The 26,031-nt window shown below is 40.7% G+C and overlaps 1 protein-coding gene across 3 annotated transcripts in view; it reads left to right on the top strand.

The window, feature by feature from the left end:
• The window catches only part of NTRK2 (neurotrophic receptor tyrosine kinase 2), a 207,790-nt gene extending 196,464 nt beyond the window's left edge, over positions 1–11,326 (top strand). For all 3 annotated transcript variants that reach the window (XM_021380843.1, XM_021380844.1, XM_021380845.1), the window contains 2 exons: positions 8,425–8,583; positions 9,425–11,326. In XM_021380843.1, the coding sequence (XP_021236518.1) occupies positions 8,425–8,583; positions 9,425–9,610 (345 nt within the window). In that variant the 3' untranslated portion in view covers positions 9,611–11,326. The remainder of the gene's footprint in view (positions 1–8,424; positions 8,584–9,424) is intronic.

Here is a 26,031-nt window from a genome sequence, read left to right on the forward strand (position 1 = left end):
TGTAGAGACATTTTCCAATGCACATTAAGATTGGTTTTAAAATGTCTTTGGCCATGGGGTTAATTGAAAAAGTGAAATTTTATATTTATAACTGTTTGCTTTGAAAAACAGAAAGATAGTAACTATTGTTCATTAATATTGCATTAAAATTGTTTTACTGTTGGTTTGGACGCATTATATGATCACCTCTGAGCCTGCGGGGATTTTACACATGTGCTGTTTCAGCTGATTGTCTGCTGTACCTGATATCTCTCTTCATCCAGAGGTCTGAGCACCAGACACTCAGGTGGTCAAATGGGAATAGTAATAGGGTACAAGTGTTACAGCAACCACGTTTTTAAAGCAAAACACAGGATTTCCAATGAGCTCAATATTCTGAGTTATCAGTCATGCATGACATCAGAATGATCAGTAACAGTATGCTGTTGCATAACTTGATATGGCAAGTTAGAAGAATACTAGTTTGTTCTAGAAAAAATAGACCATCTGCTAACAGGCCAGCTTTTCCAAGTCTTATCTCTCTCTGTTTTCTCCTGAGTCCTGTATTCCCATCTTCAGAAGTGAATCCAGATGTCCACTGAACCAGTTACCTTTCCTGTTAATTTACCACAGCATACTTTGTTTTGTTTTCACTTCAATTATAAATTATTGTTGATGTATATAAATTATTCTTATCTGAAAGTAAAAGAAATAATACTCTAAAGGAATAGAATTTTTTTTTACATGCATAGACCTTTCATCCTGAGGCACTGAAGGGCTGCAATCTACTACGTCTCAGTGCTGCAGATTCCCACACGGTTAGCTTTCTTTCTGTCCCTTTGACTTGCAGCTTTGCTTTTAATTAGAAATATGAATCGTATCACCCTCTTCATCACTTGTCTGATCTTACCTCAGGGGCACTTCATATTCCTTTCTTGGAGGGTTAAGTTCTTCATAATGCCCTGGTGACCAAGAAGGCCCGTGGGATCCTGGGGTACATTAAAAGGAGCATGGCCAGCATGTCAAGAGAAGTGATCCTCCCCTCTACTCTGCCCTGGTGAGGCCTCACCTGCAGTATTGTGTCCAGTTCTGGGCTCCCCGGTACAAAAAAGACAGGGATCTCCTGGAAAGAGTCCAGTGGAGGGCCACAAAGATGATAAAGGGCCTGGAGCATCTCCCCTGTGAGGAAAGGCTGGGTGCCCTGGGTCTGTTCAGCCTTGAGAAAAGAAGACTCAGAGGGGATCTTATTAATGTTTATAAATATCTTAAGTGTGGGAGACAAAGGACATGGCCAACCTCTTTTTAGTGGTCTGTGGGAACAGGACGAGGGGAAATGGCCACCAACTGGAGCACAGGAAGTTCTGCACCAATATGCAAAGGAAATTCTTCACAGTGAGGGTGACAGAGCACTGGAACAGGCTGCCCAGGGAGGTGTGGATTCTCCTTCTCTGGAGATATTGAGGACCCGCCTGGACGTCTACCTGTGCAACCTGCTGTACAGAGCCTGCTTTGCAGGGGGGTTGGACTCGATGATCTCTAGAGGTCCCTTCCAACCCCTACAATTCTGTGATTCTGTGATTCTGCAATAATGATTTAACTACTACACATCGTTAATTATGCATTATGGTTGACTGACCCATTATGATACTGTGGTGTGTAAAACACTGTGGAAGACATAGTTTGTATACCTTTTCAACTTTGAGTTTTCAAAGGACTTTGGAAGATGCTGAATTTATAAGATACAATGGGTCATTCACAGCTTAATTTCATCTGGTTAATTTCTGTCATTCCACCCTTTTGGGACAATTATTTTTAGCTCTCCTTCAGCATTGCTGAGATTTAAAACCATCTTTTGAAAACATGCATGGCCTATCTTCATAGGGACAAAACAACAGCTTCCCCAAAGGCCCTTCTTCTTCAGGATCACTTGAGCAATGGGTGCCTGAAAAAGGTTAAGAGAGGTTAAGCATATAGTAACATTTCCCTCATGTACTCTCAGCCTCCAGCGCTCTGCTGCTCAGGCACTTTCTGGGCCAGAGATGTTATCACTGTGTTAGATAGCTCTTGTCAGCTTTTATCCTCCATGAGTGTGCTTAATCACTTTTTGATCCCAGCTAAGCCTTGGGTGTTTGCAATATCCTGTGGCAGTGAAATCCATGAGCAACTGTTTGTTACATGACTGAGTGCTTGATTTTGTTTGTTACGAATCCTGCCATCTACAAATTTCATTTCTTGTTTTGTGGTTCTTGTGTTACACAAGGTTGCAAGCAGTTGTTCTTTCTCCGTCTTCTCCATGCTGCTTACAGTTTCACAGAGACTAATAAGAAGAATTTTATCTCCAATGGCACAAAGCTGACACACAATACTGAACTCATATGCCACAACTGGGGAGAATCTGCAGTGTAATAAATGTTATTCTGGACATTGGTTTGGTTTTGTGAATCAATGCCAGTGGTAGAATTAAGAACTTCAGACATGAGTCCTTGAATAAAAATGAGCTAGAACAGTGTTAAAAGTGGAAATGAAAACATATTCAGCTGTTGGCATATAATCTTCATAAGTTATTTTGTTATTCATAACCTCTTGTGCTGGAATGATATGGCTTGTTATCCAGACTGAGACTGTGATAATAATATATTGCTTTTCTGCAAGTGGGTATGGCAGGGCTGATGATATTTTAAGAGGCGACATTGACTTTGTCTGCAAGGCCGTGGCTTGGAAGAAATGAAAATAACAATTATTGATTTTTTCTTGTGCTGTGAGAAACATTTTCCAGGATTTTATTAGGAGGAAAGAACAGATGTTCACCAAGAGAGGAGAGGTTTTCAGTTTTTACAGCAAGACATGCTAAACTTTGCAGGGAACATTTCACTGCAGTTATATCACCCTGATATGGGGAAACAATCCAGAAGACCAAAACACAGACTGTGAAAACTACCTTGAAATGCTGTGTAGCTCCAAGTTTCCAGGGTGCCTTATTAGGAGTAAGTAAATGATGCAGTGTGATTCCAGTTTAACAAACTAAGATCAAGCTGCATTAAGGACAGTAGGTATATACTTGTCACATGTAGTTATTTTAAGCAAATGCTAGGTGGTGTTGCTGCTTTCATGACTACCACCCTGATTTGCAAAAGGCTTGCCCTCCATTTGTAACCAGAGGGACACAGTAGAGATGCATGCAGCAGTCAGGCTAAACAGTGTAGTGGGCAGGATGACGGCTGAAACCCATGGGTTAGACATTCAGCTTCATGAGACTGAGCAAGTAAACAGATTACTTTTATCCTGTTGGTAGAAAAAGTAGCACTGGTCTTTAGGAAATATAAAAACAAGCCACTATCACACACTGCTGCAGTGTCACACAGAAGGAGTCATGGGAATCTGCAAATGGTGAACATAAATAAGGAAGTCTGGTTTCCAAATCTGTGCAGTTGATTGCTGTATTTTTTACTGCATGAATTCTGAATAATCAACAACTTGAAGATGGAAATTGAAAAAATGGGAAAAGGATTATATCATTCAGTGCTTGCAAAAGCTGGATGTTGGTGCACTTACAGAGCGCCGAAGCCTCTCCAAATATGGCTACCGTCATTTAATAGGAAGAGAGATTACAGCAGCTGGACCTTCATCTTTGATCACCCTACAGCACCCTACTGCATGGCTTAGGAGTCCTAAAGCCCTCTGTAGTGACCTCAGCACCACAGCTCCCACTGTTAGCATGGTAAGGCTGGGCTGCAGCTGGTGTGCTTTGCAGAAGTCGGTCATCCACTCATCCCTCCCTCTCTTCCAAGGATGAATGAGTAAGGGATCAACCTGGTGTGAATTGATTGAGACACCATCTTTACACATTTCTTGCACCTTTGCTGTTCCCTAGATTGTGTCTTATCTGTGTACCCACACACACAGTCTGTAGATGTGGAAACAGTCTGTTTCTTCCTCATCAAAAAGATGGGCTTCTCCCAGCCCCACTCATATCGTCCTGTTCCCAGCAGAAGCACAAGGCTTCATTTGCTCATACTTGGTAAGAGAACAAATGGATTCCCTACAAATGTCAGGAAAGAGGGTTTTGTGTTCTCACAGTGGCTGAGCAGTGGCAGACAAAACAATGACCAGAGGTGCATATTCACAGCTATACTTCACACAGCATACAGAAGTTGCAGTGACTGACTACCTTGATCTTGATAACAGTCAGATAAGGGCTCGTGTCTGTAGTAGTAATATTAATGTGCCTTAATGTTTCTATTGAGTTTCATGTTGAAAATTAGTGGTTACATTAAATAGATGGATGGACAGATGGATGGACATGTACAAACTTGGGCCACAAGATTACGTACTACAGGCCAAGTTTCCTTCTTAAAACAGAAGCTGCTGCATCAGACAAACCTCACAATCCCCCAGTGCCTGCAAAGCAAGATATGGAGCATATGAAGCCAGAGAGTGAGCAAACTTCATCTAACTCTGGCATTAGATGTCCTGCTTCAGTGCTAAGACATGGTGATCCTTGAAGCTTGATGTTTGCAAATAGGCAAAAATGATGTTCGAAGTCTGTTCATTTGGCATATTTCAAAGTGGTAAATTCATTACAAAAAAATGAGGGCTGAAAGTGATGACAAGTGGAATAACATTGTTCTTTCAACATTGTTTTGTTGAAAGTAAAGCATCTCATACATTGAACAATGTGGCAAATTCTCCTTGGAGAACATCATAGCTCACTGATGTAGCATAGCAGTCTCCTCCCTGTGGATAGTTCACATATTGCAAAAGTTAATTCAGTAGGCTTTCTGGTTTAAATACCAGCCCAGTGTTGCTAGTATACTTAATAGAAGGCTACTGCAGGGGCTTGCTTGCATAAACTAATGTTTGCAAGTAAATACTTATGGCACAGGAAGGATCCATTTAATTCTAAATAAAAATGAACAAAAAATGCAGCTGTGAGTGTCAAGAAAGCATATCCTTATTATCCATAAAATTGTCATTTCTGCAGCATTTGTATAGCTACAGCAAACATTTTAAAGTGATACCATATTAAGTTAAAACTGTAATATATTTAAACCTGTCATAACCTTAGCTGGATTGAATATAAAGGTGTTGTTCACCTTCAGTGGTAGTCTGCTTAGCATGTGGCTGTTTATGTATCAAGCAGCACTGCAATTATAGTGTGCATGGCAGGAATGAATCCTGTAGGACACTTGCATTTCTTATTAAAGTATACACAGAAAGCATGCCTTTTAAGTACTCAGAACCTTTGAAGTTTAGTCAGTGTACTCATGGTTACTTTCAATGATCCTTCTTGGGAAGTACCCCTTAACCATGCTGAGAGTTTGGCAACAAGAGCCAAAAAGCACTCTGCCTCTCTTCACTGCTATTATGACCCAGCTGTGGGTGCTTGGACTCAACAGGTATCAAAAACAGCTCACAATTGAATGGCAAATTGTTTCAGGCAGCCAGAGAACTGCGATGTCAAGACCTAGGCAACAGTTCAAGAAGGTTCTGAAGCACATACTTCATTCTGAGCATGTACCTAACAAAGCCAAGTAATTGTTGGCTCAGTAGCTGCTGATCACTGAGAGAGAAAGAAATGTGCATTTAGAAATAGTGTCTTTGATCAGACTCTGATCTGTGTTTTTGATGTGGCGGAGCTGAAATCTTAATTAAAGTTGAAGATGTTCTTGGACCAGAGATAGAAGATGCTCAGCCTGCCCAGTGTTGCACGGGTTTGCTCTCGTTGTTGCACTGAAATCTGGCAAAAAAAGGACCCCGTATAATACTAGCGTTGGTACTTTTGCAAAGGAGTCAAATATTATTGTCACAAAGACTCTGAGGCTTGGGAGGTACCTTTGCTTAATATGGTAGATATTGGCAGTGATAGAATTGGAGACATCTCAGAACTTCTCATTCCTAAAACAGTGTTCTGCCCAGTTAAGTCTCCTGCAGTCAGTGACAGAAATGGACACAACTCCAGGCGAAGCTATGTGGGAAGATGCTGAAGAGCCCTGTGGTTTGTGCTTATCTGCAAACTGAGTTCTTGGTGAGGGCCAGTACTGATGAGCCAGTCTTGCTAGGACTGCAAAGAGAGACAGCTAGGTCTATGATGTTACAGATCAGTTTATTGCAAAAACATCATTTGGTTGTCATTTGTCATCATTGCTCTAGAGATATTCGTGTTACTGAATGACATTGGGAACTAGCCACAGAGCTCTACCACAAGTACATTGTTTTTTTACTGAACAAGGAATGATGGGAAAGTTTTGGAGAGTGGTATTTTTAATTGCTCTTTAAAAAATCTCTTAATGTAGGATGTGACAAATAAGAAAAAATAGACAGTTTATTGTTTATAGCTTTCATTAATTTTTAAGGAATGAGTCAAAGAAATTGCTGAAAACAACCAATTGCAGAGGCTATATGATGAGCAGATCTAAGAGCCATTTTAATATTTAATGAGACCAAAAGCCTCTCATCACTAATCATCTTTTAATGGCACTTGCCCTTTGGCCGGGTGTATGTGACTGCATGTTTCAAAGGGACTAACTTTTCTGACTTGCTAATGAAATGTCTCTCAAGACAGTAGTAAAAGTGGTGATTTGGAGCTGTTTGGTTACCATGTCAGTTTAGCTTATGATAAGGTGGGAAACTGAAGCTTTCTTCATGCTTCACTTCAAACTCTCCACATCTTTGAGTGACTTGGTCAAAGACTACTAAAAATACTGATTACCAGGGTCTTACAGGAATTCTGCCAGTCAGAGGGATAAACTGCATCATAAAGTCTAAAAAAAGCATTTAAAAACATACATCCATTCTGTGTAAATGGACTGCTCACCTGTATGTTTTTAAGTTATGCTGGAAGATGCAGGCATAGGGTCCATTTTGAATAGCTCTAGAATCTGTAGACAGCAGCTTGTATCGAGTCAGAAGAAAATCCACAACATAATCAGAAATTAAACTTGGGAACCTGCCTTTTGTTTGACATCTGAAAAAAAATACTCCTCCCTCACTCACATGACTTCTCAGATAGAAGGAGAAGTGCCTAATAATATACTAGGTGTGGAAGTCTGTGAAAGTTTTGTCATGACTTTCTGTTTTTACAGATTCAGTAGCAAGTATGGACTTGCAGAAATGCATGGAACTGAGCTGAGCTCTAGAAGTCATAGCTGTGTTTTTGGTATACTGCACTAACACTGAATCACTGACAAATAGCTGTAAATGGATGTTCTGAGTGATTTAGAAATAATATGAACCCTGACTGAACTTCTGTTGGGTCTTCTTTCCATTTGCTGTTTTAACATAAGAACAAGGAGAGCATTATTTATAACCAGATATGAAAAATCCCGCAAGAAGAAATGATGTATTGAATTGACCGAACCTTGGAAGTGCAAATATGGTTTCATAACTAAATACATTTTCACACAGGAAAAAGATAATTAATCAAAATTTAGACGTCCTTGAAAAAATTTTGCTCTTTTCTTACTTCCTTGAAAATATTCATAACTGTCTTGGTGTAAAAGTAATCAGAATGTTTATATATCTACATCGTAGTAGCTGAGCCCATTGCACTATTTTAAAAGTACTTGAGTAGATTTCTTTAATGGTGTGATCTAGTCAGAAAGGGAAATATCTGGAACAACAGATTCTTTAGAAACTGGAAATAAGGATTGTTTTTGTTGATATAAATTACGGTTAGATGATGATATTTTATGGAAGCATTTTTGGAAAACAAAAAAATGTTTTAAGTGATCTTCAGAAAGGCAATAATTCAGTAAAAAGTTCCATGGGAATTCAATGTAAGTTGATTTGGGACTGGGTTCCATGTCTTAAAAGATGTTTATTATAAGAGAATATATCCATTGGACTGAAAATTTTGTAAAGCTACATGGGACTGGGTAGTTAATGGGGAAAATGTTATGAGATGTGTTGTTTAATTTTGGAAACTACAAACGGGCAATTTTTTTTCAATTCAAGTTAAGAGATTAAACCACGTAGATTTTGATCCTACTACATAATGCAGTCAGTTCTCTGTGGAATTGCATTTGATATCACTGATTTTGTAGGAGAATCATCAGGGCACATTTCATTGCATGGATCACTTATTGTTTCCTGAGTCTTAAAATGGAGAGTAAATCTCACATAATTTAAAGTGCTTAAGTAGGCTAAATTAATTAATTTGTAGTTCCTTGCTCAGGAACTGCCAAGTAAATGTTTTACTTCAAGATGAGTTTGTACTTCAGAAACAATATCTTTGGAGATTCTGCTGAAAAACGTACCACAGTAGTGATTGTCATATGAGGAGAGGAGTTTGGATCACAGCTCCCTAATTCTTAAAATCTCCTTGAAGCAAATGGCAAAGGATAGGAAAAACAGAAAGCACATATGTGCCCAGTTTAACATCTTAATACTCTCCCTTGATTAGATCCGGAGGAATTAATTCTGACTTTTTTCATTTGTTTTTCTCAGGTTGGGGGTCACACCATGCTCCCCATTCGTTGGATGCCTCCAGAGAGTATCATGTACAGGAAGTTCACCACTGAAAGTGATGTCTGGAGCCTGGGAGTTGTATTATGGGAAATCTTTACCTATGGCAAACAGCCATGGTACCAGCTCTCAAACAATGAGGTTTGTGCAATATATTTCCAAACTGCCTGTGGGGAGGCTTGCTTTTTAAGTGATTATATGATTTTTATAGAGGAAGGACAACAGTGAATTTATTTAGTAAAGGCGAAAACTTTAATATCAACTATTTATGATATTTTCATAAATATTGTGGTTTATTTTCTTCCTTTTCAGCCTTTACTTCCCAAGGTGGATTAAATTTGCTCAGGCAGAACTAGGTTGGAATGTAGTTTGCCCCTTTGTATATGATAGCTTGGTTTTGAGAAGGACGATGAGGTAATGAAATGGAGCTTAGCTAACTCCTGAACTGGTTTTGGCTGATTTCAGCTAAATATCACACATGTCACTGCCAAAGTGGTTGTTCAAAAGCATTATTAAGTAGATTTAAGGAACCTGGAGCTCTCTTAATGCACTGGGAATAAAAAGTAATGCCTTTCCAGAGATTAGCCACAGCAACACTCAGGGTATAAGGAGGGACAAAGGGGCACTGATGTTCTGTGTGAGCAAGGTGGAAACTTATCCTCCTTCTGAGACGAAGTGTGGTTGACAGATGGGTGGAAAGAGAGGTCATGGAACTGCTTCCTGACCATCATTTCCTTAAAGCTAAAGGGGGGGACATGCATGAAGTTAGTATTAGTGAAGTTATTGCTCTTTGATGACATACATTTACAGTGATTTTCAGGATCACATCCTGCTCCCCATGCATCTACCCAGAAATACAGTCCTTTCCAGAGCTGGCTGCCACCAGTGAGGCTGATGTGGCCATCAGCAGCTAATTTTTTCATGGATGAGACCTGTGTAGTTGTCACAGCTATGCTGATTCTTTGCTTCTGATTTCTTGTAGGTGATTGAGTGCATCACTCAGGGCCGAGTCCTTCAGCGACCTCGCACGTGCCCCAAGGAAGTGTATGACTTGATGCTGGGATGTTGGCAACGGGAACCTCACATGAGGCTCAATATCAAAGATATCCATTCTCTCCTTCAGAACTTGGCCAAGGCATCTCCAGTCTACCTGGATATTTTAGGCTAAAGTCTCATAGCATTTCTTCTTACGGGCTATGTGAATGAATGTGTTCGACTGCCACTGAACTCCATTGAAATGTGTTCTTAACTTTGACAGTATTAATGACAAAGTTGTGGAGAAGCTTTTAAAGGGCAAGCAATGTACACTTCTCTATCTGTAGACACAGTATTGACTTTTTAGACATTACTGAGACGTATCTCTTCTCTCTCTCCCTCTTTCAGTTTCTGTCATCTTTTTCTTCTCTCCTGTCTTTCTAATCAATTTGGCTTCTGCATTATTGTAACTCTGCATAGACAAAGGCCTTAAAAACCTGATCTGTTATATCAGCAGACTCTCCAGTTTGCCCACCACAACTAATAATGCCTTGTTGTATTCATGCCTTTGATGTGGATGAAAAAAAGGGAAAATATATTTGACTTGGACTTTGTGATGTCTGCTGTAAAGATATAGAGAGTTTCTATGGATTCACCTCAATTTTTTTGCTTCGGCATGTGGGTGGAAAAAGAAGACTGGTATTCTCTACATGAAGAGTATTCCTTGCAGAGAAAAAGCCAGATGGAAAAAAAGACAGTGTTGTGTGATCTACTATCTGGAGGAACCGTGGGATAAGATGGCATCAAACCCCACTAAAAACACTGAAATGATTTGATGGAAGGCCAGAGGAGGTTTAGCACTTTCCCTTCAGAGTCTTTCTGAGGAATAAGGGGATTCAAGGAGGTACTTTGCCAGTACCTTTCATTGCCAGATACAAGTTTATGTTAAAAGGGATAAAGATGCTGCCAGCACTGCACACAATTATGTTGCAACACGATAAGTAAACACACGCCCTTACTTCGTCTTCTGGTAGGATACTGTCGCGCCACTGGGACAAAAATGTTCTCCAGCAAGTCTTTTTTAATAAAGGCTGAAGCTAGGCTTACTAATGTACAGTACTAATTTCAGGATCACACAACGAAACTAAGGATTTTGATAAGACAGGACAAGCTATGGATGCTGGGGCAGGTGTATCTTACACTCTGCTTGTCCAGCAGCATATTCCTTCCTTCCTCAATCCTTCTTTTTTTTTTTAAAACTGTGCAAGCAAAACTGTGCATGGTCTCTGTCAATTAATGCCCTTTGTGCAGAAACTGTCACTCATCTTGTAAAACACCCTAGAAGGCATAGTGAACTCATAATGGTGTAACTTATATTTCATTGAAAGGGGATAATCAAAGACTTTAGCTATGTTAAAATGCCTTTACAATGTTACAGATACAATAGACTGATACTACATGAATAATCTAAAGCATGGACATCACTGGTTATATTTGAGCCATGGCAGGGGATAAAGTGAGATACCTGGGGAAAACAAATTACTCTGAGGTTATGGCTCACTACTCAGAGTGCAAAGACCTTGAGCTCAGCACCATGTTTGTATTGGTATTAGTGCTGTCATTACCAACATCCAGTCTTTCTTAAATAATTTCTTTTTGGTTCGATGGGCATTGTGTGTGTACTTTTGCATGGCCACTGTGTTGATGACAAGTGCATGGACATATCTGTTATTTTTCAAACCGGAAGTTGAAGATTTCAAATTTAGAGTTAGGATTATTTTTAATATGAATTCTTACAAAAGACAACCTACCTTATCTATTCCTCAATACTTCTGCCTCCCTCTGTGAGGGGGCGTTACTGCAAAAAAAAAAAAAAAAGACAATAAAAAACAAACTTTGTTTTCTTTTTCTCTTTTTGTTATTTCTGATTGATATGAGCCAGATCAAAATAGTCCTTCATTTTTGTGTTGGGGATATTTTATTTAATAAATTAAGCATTTTATTTTTGTAAGTGTTCTCATAACACATTTAATATATGATTTGCATGCATATATTATTTATTGAGGCACTTTAGTTTTCTTTCTTCTGAAGCTTTTAGAGCTAGCTTATAAAGATTTTCAACGTTTTCAGAATAAAACAGTTCACTGGACAACAATGGAGTTTTACCCTTCTCAATGTCATTGAAAGGGCAGCATTACAAATAAACATGACAGTGTATCTATAAAGCCATACTCAGTATTTCTTTAGGAAAAAGATGTTATTTCATAATTGCTACTGAACTGGAAACACACAAAAAGCCAGAGGAAGATTCCTACAAAATGGGCCTTAAGATTTTATCTAGACTGTCGTGGAAGTTCACATAGAAAGCTAGGTAGAGACTGAGCATCCACTGAAACCCCTTCACTTGAGAATTTGAGTTTCATCTTCTAAAAGAATTTGAAACTGATTTTCAAAATTACAGTAGTGGAAAAGAAAATTGTCCACTGATACTGTCCAGTGGGAGAAGGCTGCAGGTGACAGAGGGAGAGCTGCCAAGTTTCTGCCTGCTGTATTTTGTCTTAGGGTCTTATGAGCTTAAGAAAAAGGCATCTGAGGTGATGCTTCTACTGAAAAACAGGCTCCAGCCTGAAAGCAAGCAGGTGGGTTTTGCACTGAAAGAATGCATACCAAAAAAACCACCACCAATAAAACAAAACAAAAGAAAAATCCAAACTCACAAAACCTTGAAATTATAGTTAGTGGCATCTTCTTTTTGATTTACTAGGGAGACTACTATAGTCATTTCAGAGAATAAATAATGTTACAATGCATTGTGCAATAACATAGCAGTATGTTAAACTTCTAAAGGACCAAATGTTCTACAGAGCCACCAGTATGGTAACCTTGACCTATATCATTAATGTTCTTGATATTGCATAAAATGTGTAATCAAAGTAGACAAGCTATAAACTGTAGCTGTACATATTTTGCATTTGTTCATGAAGACGTGGGTAAGTGTAGCAGAATGAGCAGAAAAAAGGAAGAAATATGCTCAAATCACAATGAAGGGTGAGTATGCGTGCATATTCATCGTGCTTGCACTGTCCGCTAAATTGTGTACACTGAGTAACTATGACAATCAGGCTCATTTAAAAAGTTGTTCTGGACTGTGCTATGAACTGATCATATATATAATATATATGTGTGTTTGCATATGGCATATATATATACACACACATAGCATATACATGTATGCCTATGTCTGTTGTATTTTATTTATATATGTGCAGACATGCATGCACATTATGTATGGATTGTGTGTATATGTATAAATTTACATACGCCTACGTTATTACAAATGATAATTAGAGTGCTATTAATAAATGATTAAGTCTGCTGAGTAACAAAAATCATATTTTCTTTTGATGTTTCTTTTTCTATATTTGTAAGATTCAACTTTTTAACTGGTGTGCAGCAGAGGCAATGTTAGAATGCCAGAGATATAACAACAAGCACCTTTCTCCCCCATATGATTGCATAAAAACATTTCTTCCATTCCCATCTCACTTGTTGATTCGTCACAAGGAAATGAACAGATAAGCTTCCAAGTTCCAAAAGTAGAGTTTGACTGACTGTCATTTCTGGGTTTGTGCTATTGTTGTTTTGTTGTCCTAAAATAACAGTGCAGCTCCATTAGCATTTTATACTTGTCTGCAGTAGCGAAACAGTTCCAAGAATGAGCTGGACGATTCAGACTGCAACACTACTTGTAGGACACTGAGAACACCAAAATTCAGCAGTAATAATTGCAGCAGCTGCCACACTGTCCTTCACTCTCAATTGATCTACAAGAACTCAGAACTAGTGGTGGAGAACAGGTATTTGTAAAGCAACAGCACCCCATGATGCGTGATGGAGTGTACCCTTTTAAAAACAACTTCATTCATTTTGATTTGTAAACCAGTATATCTATGTATTGTCTTTAGTTTAACAAGTAAATGCCTATTTTTTTCTCTTCCCTTCTTCTCTTTTCCTTTTTTTCTCTCTTTCTTGCTCACTTTTTCTTTCATTCCCTTTCTCCTTCTCTTTCCTCCTCCTTTCCTTCTATTTCTTTCATCTCCTTCTCTTTTAGCTCCTTTCTCTTTCATTCTCTTTCCCTCTTGCCTTCCTCCTGTCTATTCCTCCCCACCTTTCTCAGATATTGTTTTTGTTATGGTTGATGTAGACTTCATAAGACACTTTAAAAAGAAACAAAACAACAACCCCATCAAATGATCAGGTCACTGGATGAATAAGATACAGAGTATATGTGTTAGACTATGTCTGAGTTGTTGCAGCCTGTAAGGGAATTTCAAATACTGGTATAAAATGTGAGAGAGGGAGCCTGGGAAGAGATGGTGAATAGATCAGGGTTTCTAATCAAAGATGAAGGTTTTGATAGCACAGGAAGTTGTATTTTCTTGTCAGGGCTGGGATGAACCACTGCTGCTGTGAATCAAGAGGTCCTTTAAGAGCCTTAGTTAAAAGACCTTTATTTGGGCTGGGGTGGGGGGTGGGTGAGGGATGCTACATTCATCACAAATATGAAGGAAAAAAAAAACAAAACAAAAAAACCCCTACATGTTGCAGGGAAAACACTGTGAATTTCACAATAGCAACCAAGTGACTATTTTGCCATCTTTTAAACATATGTCTCAGGAGAAGAAATGGGAAATGATGGGTGTGTTATTTTACCGTCTATGCATTCTAGACCAGGTCTGTGGGGACTTTTTTGTTTGCTTGTAGAAGGTTCTGAGTGATGACTGGCTGGTATTTTATAAACACTGAGTACTTTGGGCATGGATAATAGAAGCTGCCAGTAGTGAGGCCATTTGATTGGAATATGTAAGAAAATCAAATCTTTCCAGAGGCCTATATATTGCAGCTTATATGTATCTTTCTGTAACAAAGAAAAGCAGCTAAGAATGTTTTATATAAAAGTATCTTAATTCAATATTGATGCTTAATTGAATAGAAAGTGAATCAATTAATTATGAAATATTTGCCCCAGCCCTGCTCTCCACCTATACTTAATGTATATATGTATTTCTAGCTATCTCTCTCTTTGTCACTTGAGGTAAAGAGGAAGATAACTACATATAAATATAAATCTCTATATTGTCACCAAACTGTGACCTGGTGTGTAGAGCTATCTTTCTTCTTTCTTTTTTCCTTTTCTTTCTTTTTGATGTGATGTCTCCGTGCAAATATTTAGTGGTTCTTGTTTTGCAGTTTGTTATAACAAGTCATTGCTTTAAAACTTTCATTGCTTCTCGGCTGATTTCAAAGTGATGCCTAGGTGTCAGTGTTAAAAGTTTTGTTTGTGAATCATGTGACCAGCTTCTCTTGACATGACATGAATGTCTCTTGTATTCCAATGTATTTAATAAAAATGATGTCTTATAATAAACGTCATCCAAAAGAAAGATAAAATGATTACTTCAAAGACCTACAATTTTCATGAAGTGTTGCGTGTTTTCTTTGTCTGAATGCCTTCGTTTAGCTCCTTTCCTTTTGAAAAGGATGAAATTAAGGAAGAGTTTGGTATGATTAGAAGCATTATATATTTGCATTCTAAGACTCTGAATGAAAACCATTGCACTGAATTCTTAACGGATAGAAGAGGAGACAAGTAGTAAAAGGAAAAAAAGAAATATCCAATCTGAATATAATGGTAGAGTCTTTTTTCATTCTTTGTTTTCCACACTGAAGATTGTATTTGAACTCATTCATTTGGGGAGCTGGCTTTGCAAATATCTGTTTATCCTTTATCTGAAACAGGCCTTCAAGAAATTTGTCCATGCTGTCCGCAAGTATTTCTGGCTTTTTGTAAAATGTATCTCTCAAAATGAAGTTCCATTAAAAATGGAGAAGAGGAAGGTTTGTTCTTTTTAACTCACGTCAGCCTAAACAAAGCATTAAACCCAAGCGCTTGAAGAATATGATTAGTAATATCCAGAATGCAGAGTGCTGAGCATCCAGAGGAAAGTTCAGCAAGATGGTTGAAGAGCCCTCCATCAACTATGGATTTAAAGCAAACACCTCAAGGTTAGAGTAAAGCAACATGAGAGCCACGTTCTGATGTGTCCGCTTCCCTCTGCCAGGATACCTCTTTGAGATGAGGCGAGCAGGCGATAAGCGCTCAAAAGCTCAAAACAAAACAATCCACTGGGAAGAAGCCTCTGTACAAAGTTTGCCCAAAGCTATGAAATAACCCTGATTCACACTGAAAAGCTTTGTTGGCAGTTTGTGTTCAACCAGGGGCTTAAACATGGCCTGTCTGCTTTCTCAGCAAAACATGGCTGTCTTCCAGGCTCAGTGTGTTGCCATACTGAAATGAAACACCTCTGGCTGCAAAGAATTGTATTTGGTAGCAACAAGAACTGCAGAAACTCCCAGAGCCAGCCCATGTAAGCATCACCTTGCTGTCCCAGCTCAGCTGCCCAAGCACATCCCACCATCCCCTTTCTCTGGGGGTTTTAAGGCCAGAGTTGTGCAGCAGTGTCAGAACCAGACATTGGCACTCCTTGGTGGCTGTGGTGTCCCTTAGCCCCTTACCACCTCATCCCATCCTCCCCAGAGTGCTGTGCACACAGCAGGAGATGACACTTGCTCACCTCTTTTTGGGTGCAGAAGAGTTTTGTGTGAGTTTCTGCCTCTCCAACCTGCACGAGAACACCATGACACCAGAGACTCATCTTAAAAGTAGTGACAGATCACTGCAATTGTAAGGATAAAGGTACTAGTTTAGGTTGCACAAGGACTAGCAGAAGCCCCTTTAATGAGAATGACAAGAGCTTTGCTGATGGTCCAAAATGTGTCAGACAGACCAGGTAGCTTTTCAAGGTTATGATGTTTAAGGTCCCTGACACAATGTGCACCAGCAGCTGAGCACCTTCCTCAGCTGGCTGCAGAGTCCAGGACCCATCAGCACTTCCTGTGCCTTCTACATAAAGAGAGCTGCAAAATGCCACAGGGCCAGGAGGGGCTATTCAAGACAAGTCCTGCTTCTTCTCCTGCCAAAGCTCAACAAACTCCCAAAACTGATTTTGTGATTAAGACTTTGTGCAAAATGCTTCTGTAACTGGAAAATTTATCAATCATCTTGATCACTGTATTATTTTAGAGTGATTCACAGTGCCTATTGATTACTCCCATTAGTATTTTTTAATGGCTATAATAATTTATTCTGAAATCAGTGAAAAAGTTGATGTTACAAAGAAGGATGATAGCACTAGAAAGACAAAAAATGTATATACTGAATGTCATTACGATGAGATCAGGCAGACTCTACCAAACCAGCCCACAGGCTAACTTGCCAAAGCAATGTATTAGTATTTGTGATAAACCTTAGGTCCTGGTAGGAAGGACTTCAGGCAAGATAGAAAAATAAGGATGCTGAGAACAGACTGGTTCACTGCTTATGCTCTTTCTGGAATAGATCTCCATTAAATAGCATGCAAGGAAAAGAGGATCTGGATGGGAGAATAGAGTAAATGAGCAATCCCTAATTTAAAATATGATGTAAATATTAGAAATGTGTGTTTTGCTGTCCCAGATGCTGAGCTTAAAGACAAATAGAACAGATACAACCAATTATTTTTGCATATTTTAGTCAGTTCTCATGCAGAAGATGATGTTTCTAGGCAGTGTTTTGTCATGGTATGATGACTGCAAGTATCATGGAAGGTCCAGCACTATTATCCTCTATTTTTTTTCCTGGAAGTGTTTGTTTAAATACATACAGGCTGATTGTGCTGTTCTATGTGGCACAGCATGGGCAGGGGTTAAATAATTTGTGTTTCTTAGCTAGAACAGTTGGAAGTTGTTGGGAAACACTGACACAGGTAACTCCCAGAGTGGGCTCCTGCTCCAAGTAACCCAAATCTTCTTGTGTAACGTTGGGGCTGCAACAACAATGACAAGATGTTCAGGACCTTCTTATTCACAAGAAATAATTTACTACTTTTTTGTGATAGCTGATCAAAGGGAAAAGCCTCCTCTGTTAAGCACCTTTTTTAATCCTCTCCTGACCAGTGCTATCTGCCCTAGATCTGGGTAACACTTACATTTCTTCCCCTCCGGCATGCATTGCTTGGGCAGAGCCTTCAAACTGGCCAGAGGTGGTCAGCTTCAGACTGGAAACAGTTCCTTTCCATTTGATCTTCATACCTGTAACTGCTCTTTAATTTATGTGTCCTGATACTGAGAAGGCAGCACATGCAGTCAATACCAACAGGGCCAGTCAAACAATAGTTACCATCCATGACCTAGAGAGGAAAAAAGTAATACCAAGGGTGGCTAAACCAGCCTGCAAAGCTGGCAGAACCTGAAGTCATCAGTGAGAGACCCTAAGCAGAGGTCAGTGATGTGGTATTTACACAGGAGCAATGGAAGGTCTCTTCTCACTGTGCAGATCTTCCCAATGAAAACAAATGTTTCCCTGTCTTTGCAAAGCCTGCAGTACATGAGGAACAGACTGGCACAGCATGGTTGTCACAGTGCAGGAGAACACAGATTGCCTTAACCCTCTGGATCACATGGATTTGGAGAGAGTCCTGACAACCAAGAAGTCCCTGTCCTTATGGTTCCACCAACTGTAAAATCCTGCAAAGGTGATGGGCCTCCTGTCCATTCATGGCTCATTGGTGTAGTCCCAAGGGGTGCTCATGAAGTCATGAGGTTGCCTCTCTAGCATGAGCAGGGTGAGCGAGGCCATGGCCAGCCTGTGGTTGATGATCCTCCTCAAAACTCTCCTATGATCTCTGGGGTATCTGTCCATCATAGACATCCCAGATGTGAGTACCTCTCACACAAATCTCTTGGCCATCAGAACAACCAGCCAGCAAGAAGGGTGGCACAGAGCTGCCTGTCATGGAACAGGTGTGTGCTCCTGACCATGGGACATCTCCTCAGGAAGAAACACCTCTTTTTAGGTGGACCTGCTGGCCAGGGGACACTGCTCTTTGCCTGGGCAGACCTGTGTTGTTTGCTCTGCAGAGAGGAATGGCAGCTAGTCTCAGATCTTGGTAATTTTTTTGGGTGCCTTGCACAGTTGTTCACATTGCCCCCAGCCTGGGGACAGCAGAGGACCGGTTGGGTGCCAGTCCTGTGCCAGGAAGGAAAGCATCTGACTGGACCCTGCCACTCCTCACCCTTGGGCACTCTTAGGCCCTCAGTGCCACAGTGAGCTCTGTTGACATAGCCTGGTCCCTTCAATGATCTTGAGCCTACTGTGCGGAGATATCTGTTCTCCTTGTACCACAGGACCCCACCACCATCCCCTCCCAGGTGGTCCCCCAGCTCATGCCAGGGTGGTGCAGGAGCTGGTGAGAGTGAGCACTGTGCACAGTATGGAAGGCAGTGGGGCAGTCCTTCATCCCTCAGCACACTCTGTGCTTGTGGTAGCCGACTGCTTTTTCTGAAACTGGTTTTCTATTCATCAAGTATTTTTTTTTGCCCAGTACCTAAGTTAATCTATTAAGAGCACTGCTGATATCCCCCACGCCTATAATTAACATTTCAAGAAAAATCACGACTAGGAACAGCAAGTCTTCTGGAGACAAAATAAGGAACTTGTATTCCCTGTTCCCCTCTCCCCATCATCCCTGAGCATGGAGGATTCAGTGCAGAGTCTGTTTGTCTTCCAGCTCTTCCAAGCTGTTACACAAGAAGTAAAGTCTCTGCAAACAACCCATTGCAAACCAAGCTCAATTCTATCCATTCATGTTGTTTGTTTGTTTGCTTGTTTTCACAGCTTCATGATTTGGGAAATTATGCTAACAAATGTCATTAGCACCATATCCACCCAGAATCCAAAGGAGTTTGGGTGAGAGAAAGCAGGTAAGAAGTAAACATGCTGCCTCTGGTATCAGAGAGGCTACTAAATAAATACACACTTTAGTTGGTTAAAATAACACCTATTGGCGGTAAATGTCGGGTGGATTTTTTTTATTTTTTTATTTTTTTATTTTTTTTGCCAGTGGGGGATAATCACTCAGGCAAGAGCATGGCGCTCCACAAGCTGTTTCAGCACTCTTTGGCTCGCCTTGTGTAGTACTGCATCCCCAGTTTCAGCGCTAGGCAACTGCATAGGAATCAGGGAGGTGAAGAGTATCAATTGCAGTTCATAATGTCTTCCCAAGGTGTGCAAAATCCTACAGCCATGCTGCAACAGTTGCTTAGCAGTTATTTTCAGGCTAGATTTGCTAGTCTGCTTGTGGATGTGACTCAGCAGTGGGTTCAAAGATGGGTTCAAGCCAGAATGGTGTGAGAGGCAACTTTGGCTACCACTTTATTCTGGACAATATCAAAGTTCTGTTTAAAAAGCCCCAAATCCAACCAACAGGCATAGATATTCTTGGCTTCAAATCTGCAGCACAGACTGGGTTGAAAAACCTGAATCAGCACATACACTCCCTGGCTATGGCAGTGGAGGACAGCCAGCCAAGAGGGTGGGATGCAACGTAGGGGATGGGGACATCTCTGGGACTCTGCATGGGCCTGCCCTGCTGTATTCCCTGCAGAGATGAAATCCTGGCAGATGTGGGTAGCAAGAGTGTTGGGAAAGTTCTTTGGTTGGGGTAGGGTACTCTCACACCAGACTCAGAAAGCAAACCAGAGCTGGTCCAAAAAAGCTAAAAATGGTAGTCAGCAGCAGCACCTCAAAATGGCAGCAAAACCATCACACATGAAGTGAGAAGAGGAGTGAGAGGCAGGAAAGCATGACTGGTGTTTCTTTCATCCTTCTGTCTGTTTTGTTACCTGAAGTATATCTGCTGGCACTGAATAGCACTGTCAGCCAAAGGTAACCCTTTCACGCTGTTATTTCTTCTTTAAAATGTGCTTGTGACTAAACACATGCAGGCAGCCAGCACCTTAAAAATGAATGCAGCACCAATTTGTGATATTTTACCTTAAAAAGACAGTGCTGGCTGCTGCCACTGTGCCTCCACTCTGCTGGGATTCCCCAGTCAGCAGTAGGCTCGGACAGACACGGGCACACAGCACATTCTGTGGTGATGCTGTGGTGAGGCTGACGCTGGCAGTCTTCATCGTGCTGGCTGCCCGAAATTCAGTTTCTGCATATTCCACTTCTTCACTGACATGAAGTCTTTGTCAGGGCAGACTAGTTACCATGGAAGTGTCTCCATAGTAGAACAAATCCAACACACATCAATACCTGTCCAAAAAATGGAATAAAGTACTATTTGTAATAAGTTATTCTGCATTCACTGGGTTGCAATTTGTGCAGAGGACTGCAACTAACTCTTTTTTGTTTAATTATGGGAAAGCAATTCTTCAAATCGGAAATGCTCTGTGCTTGGGAAGGAAAGAGCAGAATTGCTGAGTGGTTAAAAAAGCAGAGATCCAACTGCTAAATGAGAGCCACTAACAAGGTTGCTCTTCATGGACAGGTCAGCCTAGCTACTCCAACGTTAGTGGGTGCTTGATTTTACCCATATTTTCAGAGAAGTGCAGTCTTCGAAGGGGTTTGAACAAGGTTATGTTTCATTCTGCAGCAGATCATGCTTAGTATTGCATGTGGGACTCCTAGGCCAGGCAGAAGGAGCTTGGCCATGCAGAGAGATACCAGTTTACATGTTAGGAATAACTTAACCCAGGGAGAGTGTGCAACGCCCACCTTTGGATATCTCTTAGAGCAAGGTGGCCAAATCAAAGCTACAAGTGATATAGCAGCAGTCACTCCACATGAGTGCCTCAGGCTGGGCTACATGACCCAGAGAGGGCTCTTTCAGTCCCTACACTCTGTTGGGAAGCACTTGTGTCCCATTCAATTGCCTCTGACACCTTGAGGCTTTCACCTCAGAAGTGTTATTCCTAAGACAATCCAGATTGAGGTGTTATACTGTTTTCCATATCTAACTGTCATGATTATGAGGGTTGTTTGTTGTTTTTTTGTTTGTTTTGTTTGTTTTAGTAAGTCTATCCTTATCATGTCTTGGCAATTTTAGAAATCCTGATAAACTGTTTTTTCTGGTTCACTGGCTTGCTGCTCTGGCTGACTGTGAATCATTTTCCACTCCACAAGAAACAAATGGGAAAACTTCCTTTGATGCAGTGGGTGAGACTTGAAAGAGGTGAATTTATGTGCAGATCAGATGATCCAGTGCTAGCCAGAATGATCTTCTAGAGTGAGTGTGAGTGTTTTGTTCAACAAATTTTCTATTCTTTTCCTTATTCCTCATTTAAGTAACTGTTGGACTTCATGTAGACAGGGCAATTTTCCTGGCAGTACTTACGAATTCAATTCTTTCCACCATATTCACAATGAAAATCCTTTGCTGTTACATGTGTTATCACTGTATGAGCTCTGCAAGCCAGTCCTACAAGGACTGCCACCCCCTCACTGATACGTGCCACAGCAGGCTGCTGTGGAAAGGATTACCTGCTAATGAGCCTACTTGCATTATTAGGACAGTTCACAGAGTTATGACTGGAGTTTTGTACTTACATTTTTGAGCTGCTGTATCATAGTGATGCTATTCATTAAAGAAAAACAATGGATTACAAAGAGGATGTTATGTAAATTGGAGTGTGAGAAGAATTATCAGTGACGCTGTTAACTTGCATCTTGGTGACAAGAAAATGTTGTGTTTTATTTGCTAGTGTTGAAAGATGCATTAATTCAGAGAACTTACATGCTTCTATATAGCATAGCAAAAAAAAAAAAAAAAAAAAAAAAAAGCCCACCCAGAAAATACATGAAATATAGCAAATATATCCATTCCCTCAGAACAGCAAACAAAAGTTAAAAAATACAGGGGAATTGTTGTAACAGTAATACAAGAAAAAATAAGGATAGAAGAATCCATGTTGCCTTTATGATTTGAACTTATTAGTGACAGATTCTCTCTTGTTCTTTATTACAGATTCTCCACCTCTTAAGGGCAATTATATGTATACATTTTACCAGCTAAAACATGTTGCCAGTGAAAGTCCTTGTACAAAAAGAACCACTCAGTCCAAAAACATAACTGGCAAGCTGTTCACTAACATTTCTCTGCTGAGATACAGACTTTCTTCAGAAGTCTAAGCATTGCTAAGAGCATAAGAGATAGTATGTCTCTGTCTACAAGAAATCTCAATTTAAAAGTAATTAAAATCTGTGTATATGGACTTGATTAAGAGAGTATGGGATTAGATAGAATGAGATAAAAAACTGCCTGCATAGCCGTTTAGTTGTGCAATAGCTGACTTCATTCTATCAATGAAAGTTTATACTGTGTGCTTGGTTCTCAAGATAAGCAGACTATCCACTGTGGTTTTCTTATGGTTAAGCAGTAGCTAGGCAGTTCATTTCAGCCAGTGGAAATCTCCAGGTTATACTGAAGGCGAGTGGCCCTGTGGAGATGTGTAAGGCATGATTATTCATCCTTCTTTTTCAGATACAAGCTCTGAGAGCCACTGAAAAGAAATAAGAGGACGTTCTGCAGGCAACAAGAAAAGTTACTACTACACATCTGCAGTGTAGCTGCCAAAGGTTTAACATGGCCAAAGATTATTGCAAACACCAGGAATGAAGGTGGGCTCAAAAGCTGCTGAACAAATTAATGTGAAGAATAATCTACCAAAATTCTTAAAAGTGAAACCACCTTTGACTGGAGGGGTCCCAAAGAAATTGGTTTACAGCCCATGTGAGGCTGCAAAAAGATTCAGGTTATTACTGTGGGCTCCTTCTGTCCTTGCAGCCTTGCAGAAATCCAGGCACCCACCACAAGCAGCTCCTGGTATGGGGTGAACTTTCATCTGGTGGAGTATCATCACACATATCCAATTATTTCTCAGAAAGAGTGGATGGTAGGTCTGCAGCTATGTCTTTCAACAGCGCAACTTTTTAGTATAAATTGTGAGATATTAGTTGCGACACTAACAATATTCTTTTTTAAAATATCAGTAATATCTGACAATGCTCAGCAAAATCTCAGGTAGAATAATTAGGAAACCATGCCTCTGCATTCTAGTTAATTTCAATCTTAAATGAAATCTCCTCAGACTCAGTAAGTACATAGCCTCATTAAAATGGAGCCCATGTTTTTCTTCTTTCTCTTGCTCATGAGCATTCTTTTCAATTTTAATGATTTTTATATAGCTTTATTCCTATATTCTACTTGTTTTTCTCATATGAAAGAGGATGATTACAAGTAACTGGAATATGTAGTGAAAGTAACTGTAGCAATACGCAAACTACCAATAAGCCTCTACAAAGGAAACAAAGTGATGGAAGGAAAAAAAATTTGCCCATAAACTTTTCAGTTATGATCAAGTAATTTTGCCTTAGATTACCCACACACTCAGCTCCTATCCTCTTGTTTGCCTCTCACACCTGAGGCATTTAGAGACATTGATCAGATCCCCTCTGAGTCTTTTCTCAAGGCTGAACAGACCCAGTTTGCTCAGCCTTTCCTCATAAGAGAGGTGTTCCAGTCCCCTTATCATCTTCGTGGCCCTCCACTGGACTCTTTCCAGGATATCCCTGTCTTCCTTGTACTGGGGAACCCAGAACTGGACACAATACTGCAGGTGAGGCCTCACCAGGGCAGAGTTCCCTGTTTGGTCTCCAGAAACATTCAGCAAGCATCAGAGAATGTCAGTAGGTGCCATTTTTTCCATACAGAGCAATTTGGTGACACCCCTTTGCTTCATATGTACTTCCATGTCAGACGCTATTTGTTATACCACCCTGTTATGGTTTTGTGATATTTTGTTGTCGGTATTCCACATCATTACATCATGTAAGGTACGGGCAAAATTCCTACTGTGTTGCCTGAACTTTCCCAAGACCTGTCTGCTCTGGTCCCACCCAGAAATGCTCCATTGCCAGGGGTCTCTGAGCTCCCTTCTTCCTGGCTCTCTTCTTCCTGTGTCTGAGGAGAGACCCACTCATGAGAGAAGAATATTGCTGACCCCTGGCAGTGCCAAAATGTTCCTTCACGCCTATTAGGACAAGCAGCCTGCCCACTGCTGACACAATTTTTCCTTTCTCCTATGACAGCATTTATTCCCCACAGCTTTGCATAGTGCCTGGCACAGCAAGCTTCAAATCTACAAGGTGGCTGCGCACAAAAAGGGAATGGGAAGGAGGTTCTCATTACAATTTAGCAGTGGGTTAACCACTCTATAATGAATGGTGAGGGCAAGCCCTACAGCACAAGCCTGTTTTCACTGCACTGCTGTGTTCAGTCCTGCATGACCTGCAGTGAATGCAGAGACCCTTCCCAGCCTGAGGAGTACTTTGTGGATTTGCTCCATGCCTCCTGGGCTCGGGGCCCCGCTTGCATTCACATGGGAATTATACCAGGGCAGGCAGGGAAGTACATGCCAGGAAGCTATTGGGACTCTTCTGTTACAGGCTTTGACAGATCATTTGACTGACTGAACTTCCAGTGCTACAGAGATTTAATTTGTTTCACGTGCCATTCCAGTACTCCTATTTCCCGTACTCAGTATGGTTCAAGTGCCAACTCAGTTAGTGCTACCTCCTAGAAGTCAATGATGGGCATGGGAGTAAGCAGATTAAATCCTGTGAGGGTGATAAATGCCATCAGGGTTTATAAGCGAAACAAGTCTGGGGGGTTAGCTTATTCTCATAAAAGGAGCAGTCACATCCCAAAAGCATGTCTTGGAAGGAGCTACAGTCTCTAATCAAGAAAGCCCAAGGGAAAGAAGATTGACAAAACTGAAAGAGTCAGAGTAAACTCATCTAGCATCTGTTCTCATTCTAGCTAGCTTTGTCAGTATCTAACCCAAATAACCTTCAAAGATGTATCTAAATTGTGAACAAGTAGTGTTTTGAAAGAGAAAATTAAAAAGCATTCAGCATATAGCAGTTATTCAGATCAACCATGTAAGTAAACTTCCTTCAGACAAAGTCAAATAGCAAGGCAGTGATATTTATCGATAGAAAATAACCACTCTTTAAAACAGGTTCTGTCTACAAGGGCAAATTAGTCACAAAGGAGAGGTCCCAGAAGACTGGAGACTTGCCCATGTGACTCTCATCTACAAGAAGGGTCATAAGGAGGATCCGGGGAACTACAGGTCTGTCGGCCTGACCTCAGTGCCAGGGAAGGTTATGGACCAGATTGTCCTGAGGGAGATCATGCGGCATTTGCAGGACAACCAGGGGATCAGGCCCAGCCAGCATGGGTTTGTGAAGGGCAGGTCCTGCTTGACCAACCTGATCTCCTTCTATGATTGAGTGACCTGCCTGGTGGATGAGGGGAAGGCTGCTGATGTGGTCTACCTAGACTTCAGCAAAGCCTTTGACACTGTCTCCCACAGTATTCTCCTGGAGAAACTGGCAGCCCATGGCTTGGACAGGTACAATCTTTGCTGGGTAAGGAGAGTGGTGGTGAATGGAGTTAAATCCAGCTGGCGACCAGTCACGAGTGGTGTTCCCCAGGGGTCCGTGCTGGGGGCTGTCCTCTTCAATATCTTTATTGATGACCTGGATGAGGGCATTGAGAGCACCCTCAGTAAGTTTGCAGATGACACCAAGCCTGGCAGGATGTGTCGATCTGCCTGGGGGTAGAGAGGCCCTACAGAGAGATCTGGACAGGCTGGATCTCTGGG

This window comes from Numida meleagris, chromosome Z (assembly GCF_002078875.1).
Source record: "Numida meleagris isolate 19003 breed g44 Domestic line chromosome Z, NumMel1.0, whole genome shotgun sequence".
Classification (NCBI taxonomy): domain Eukaryota; kingdom Metazoa; phylum Chordata; class Aves; order Galliformes; family Numididae; genus Numida; species Numida meleagris.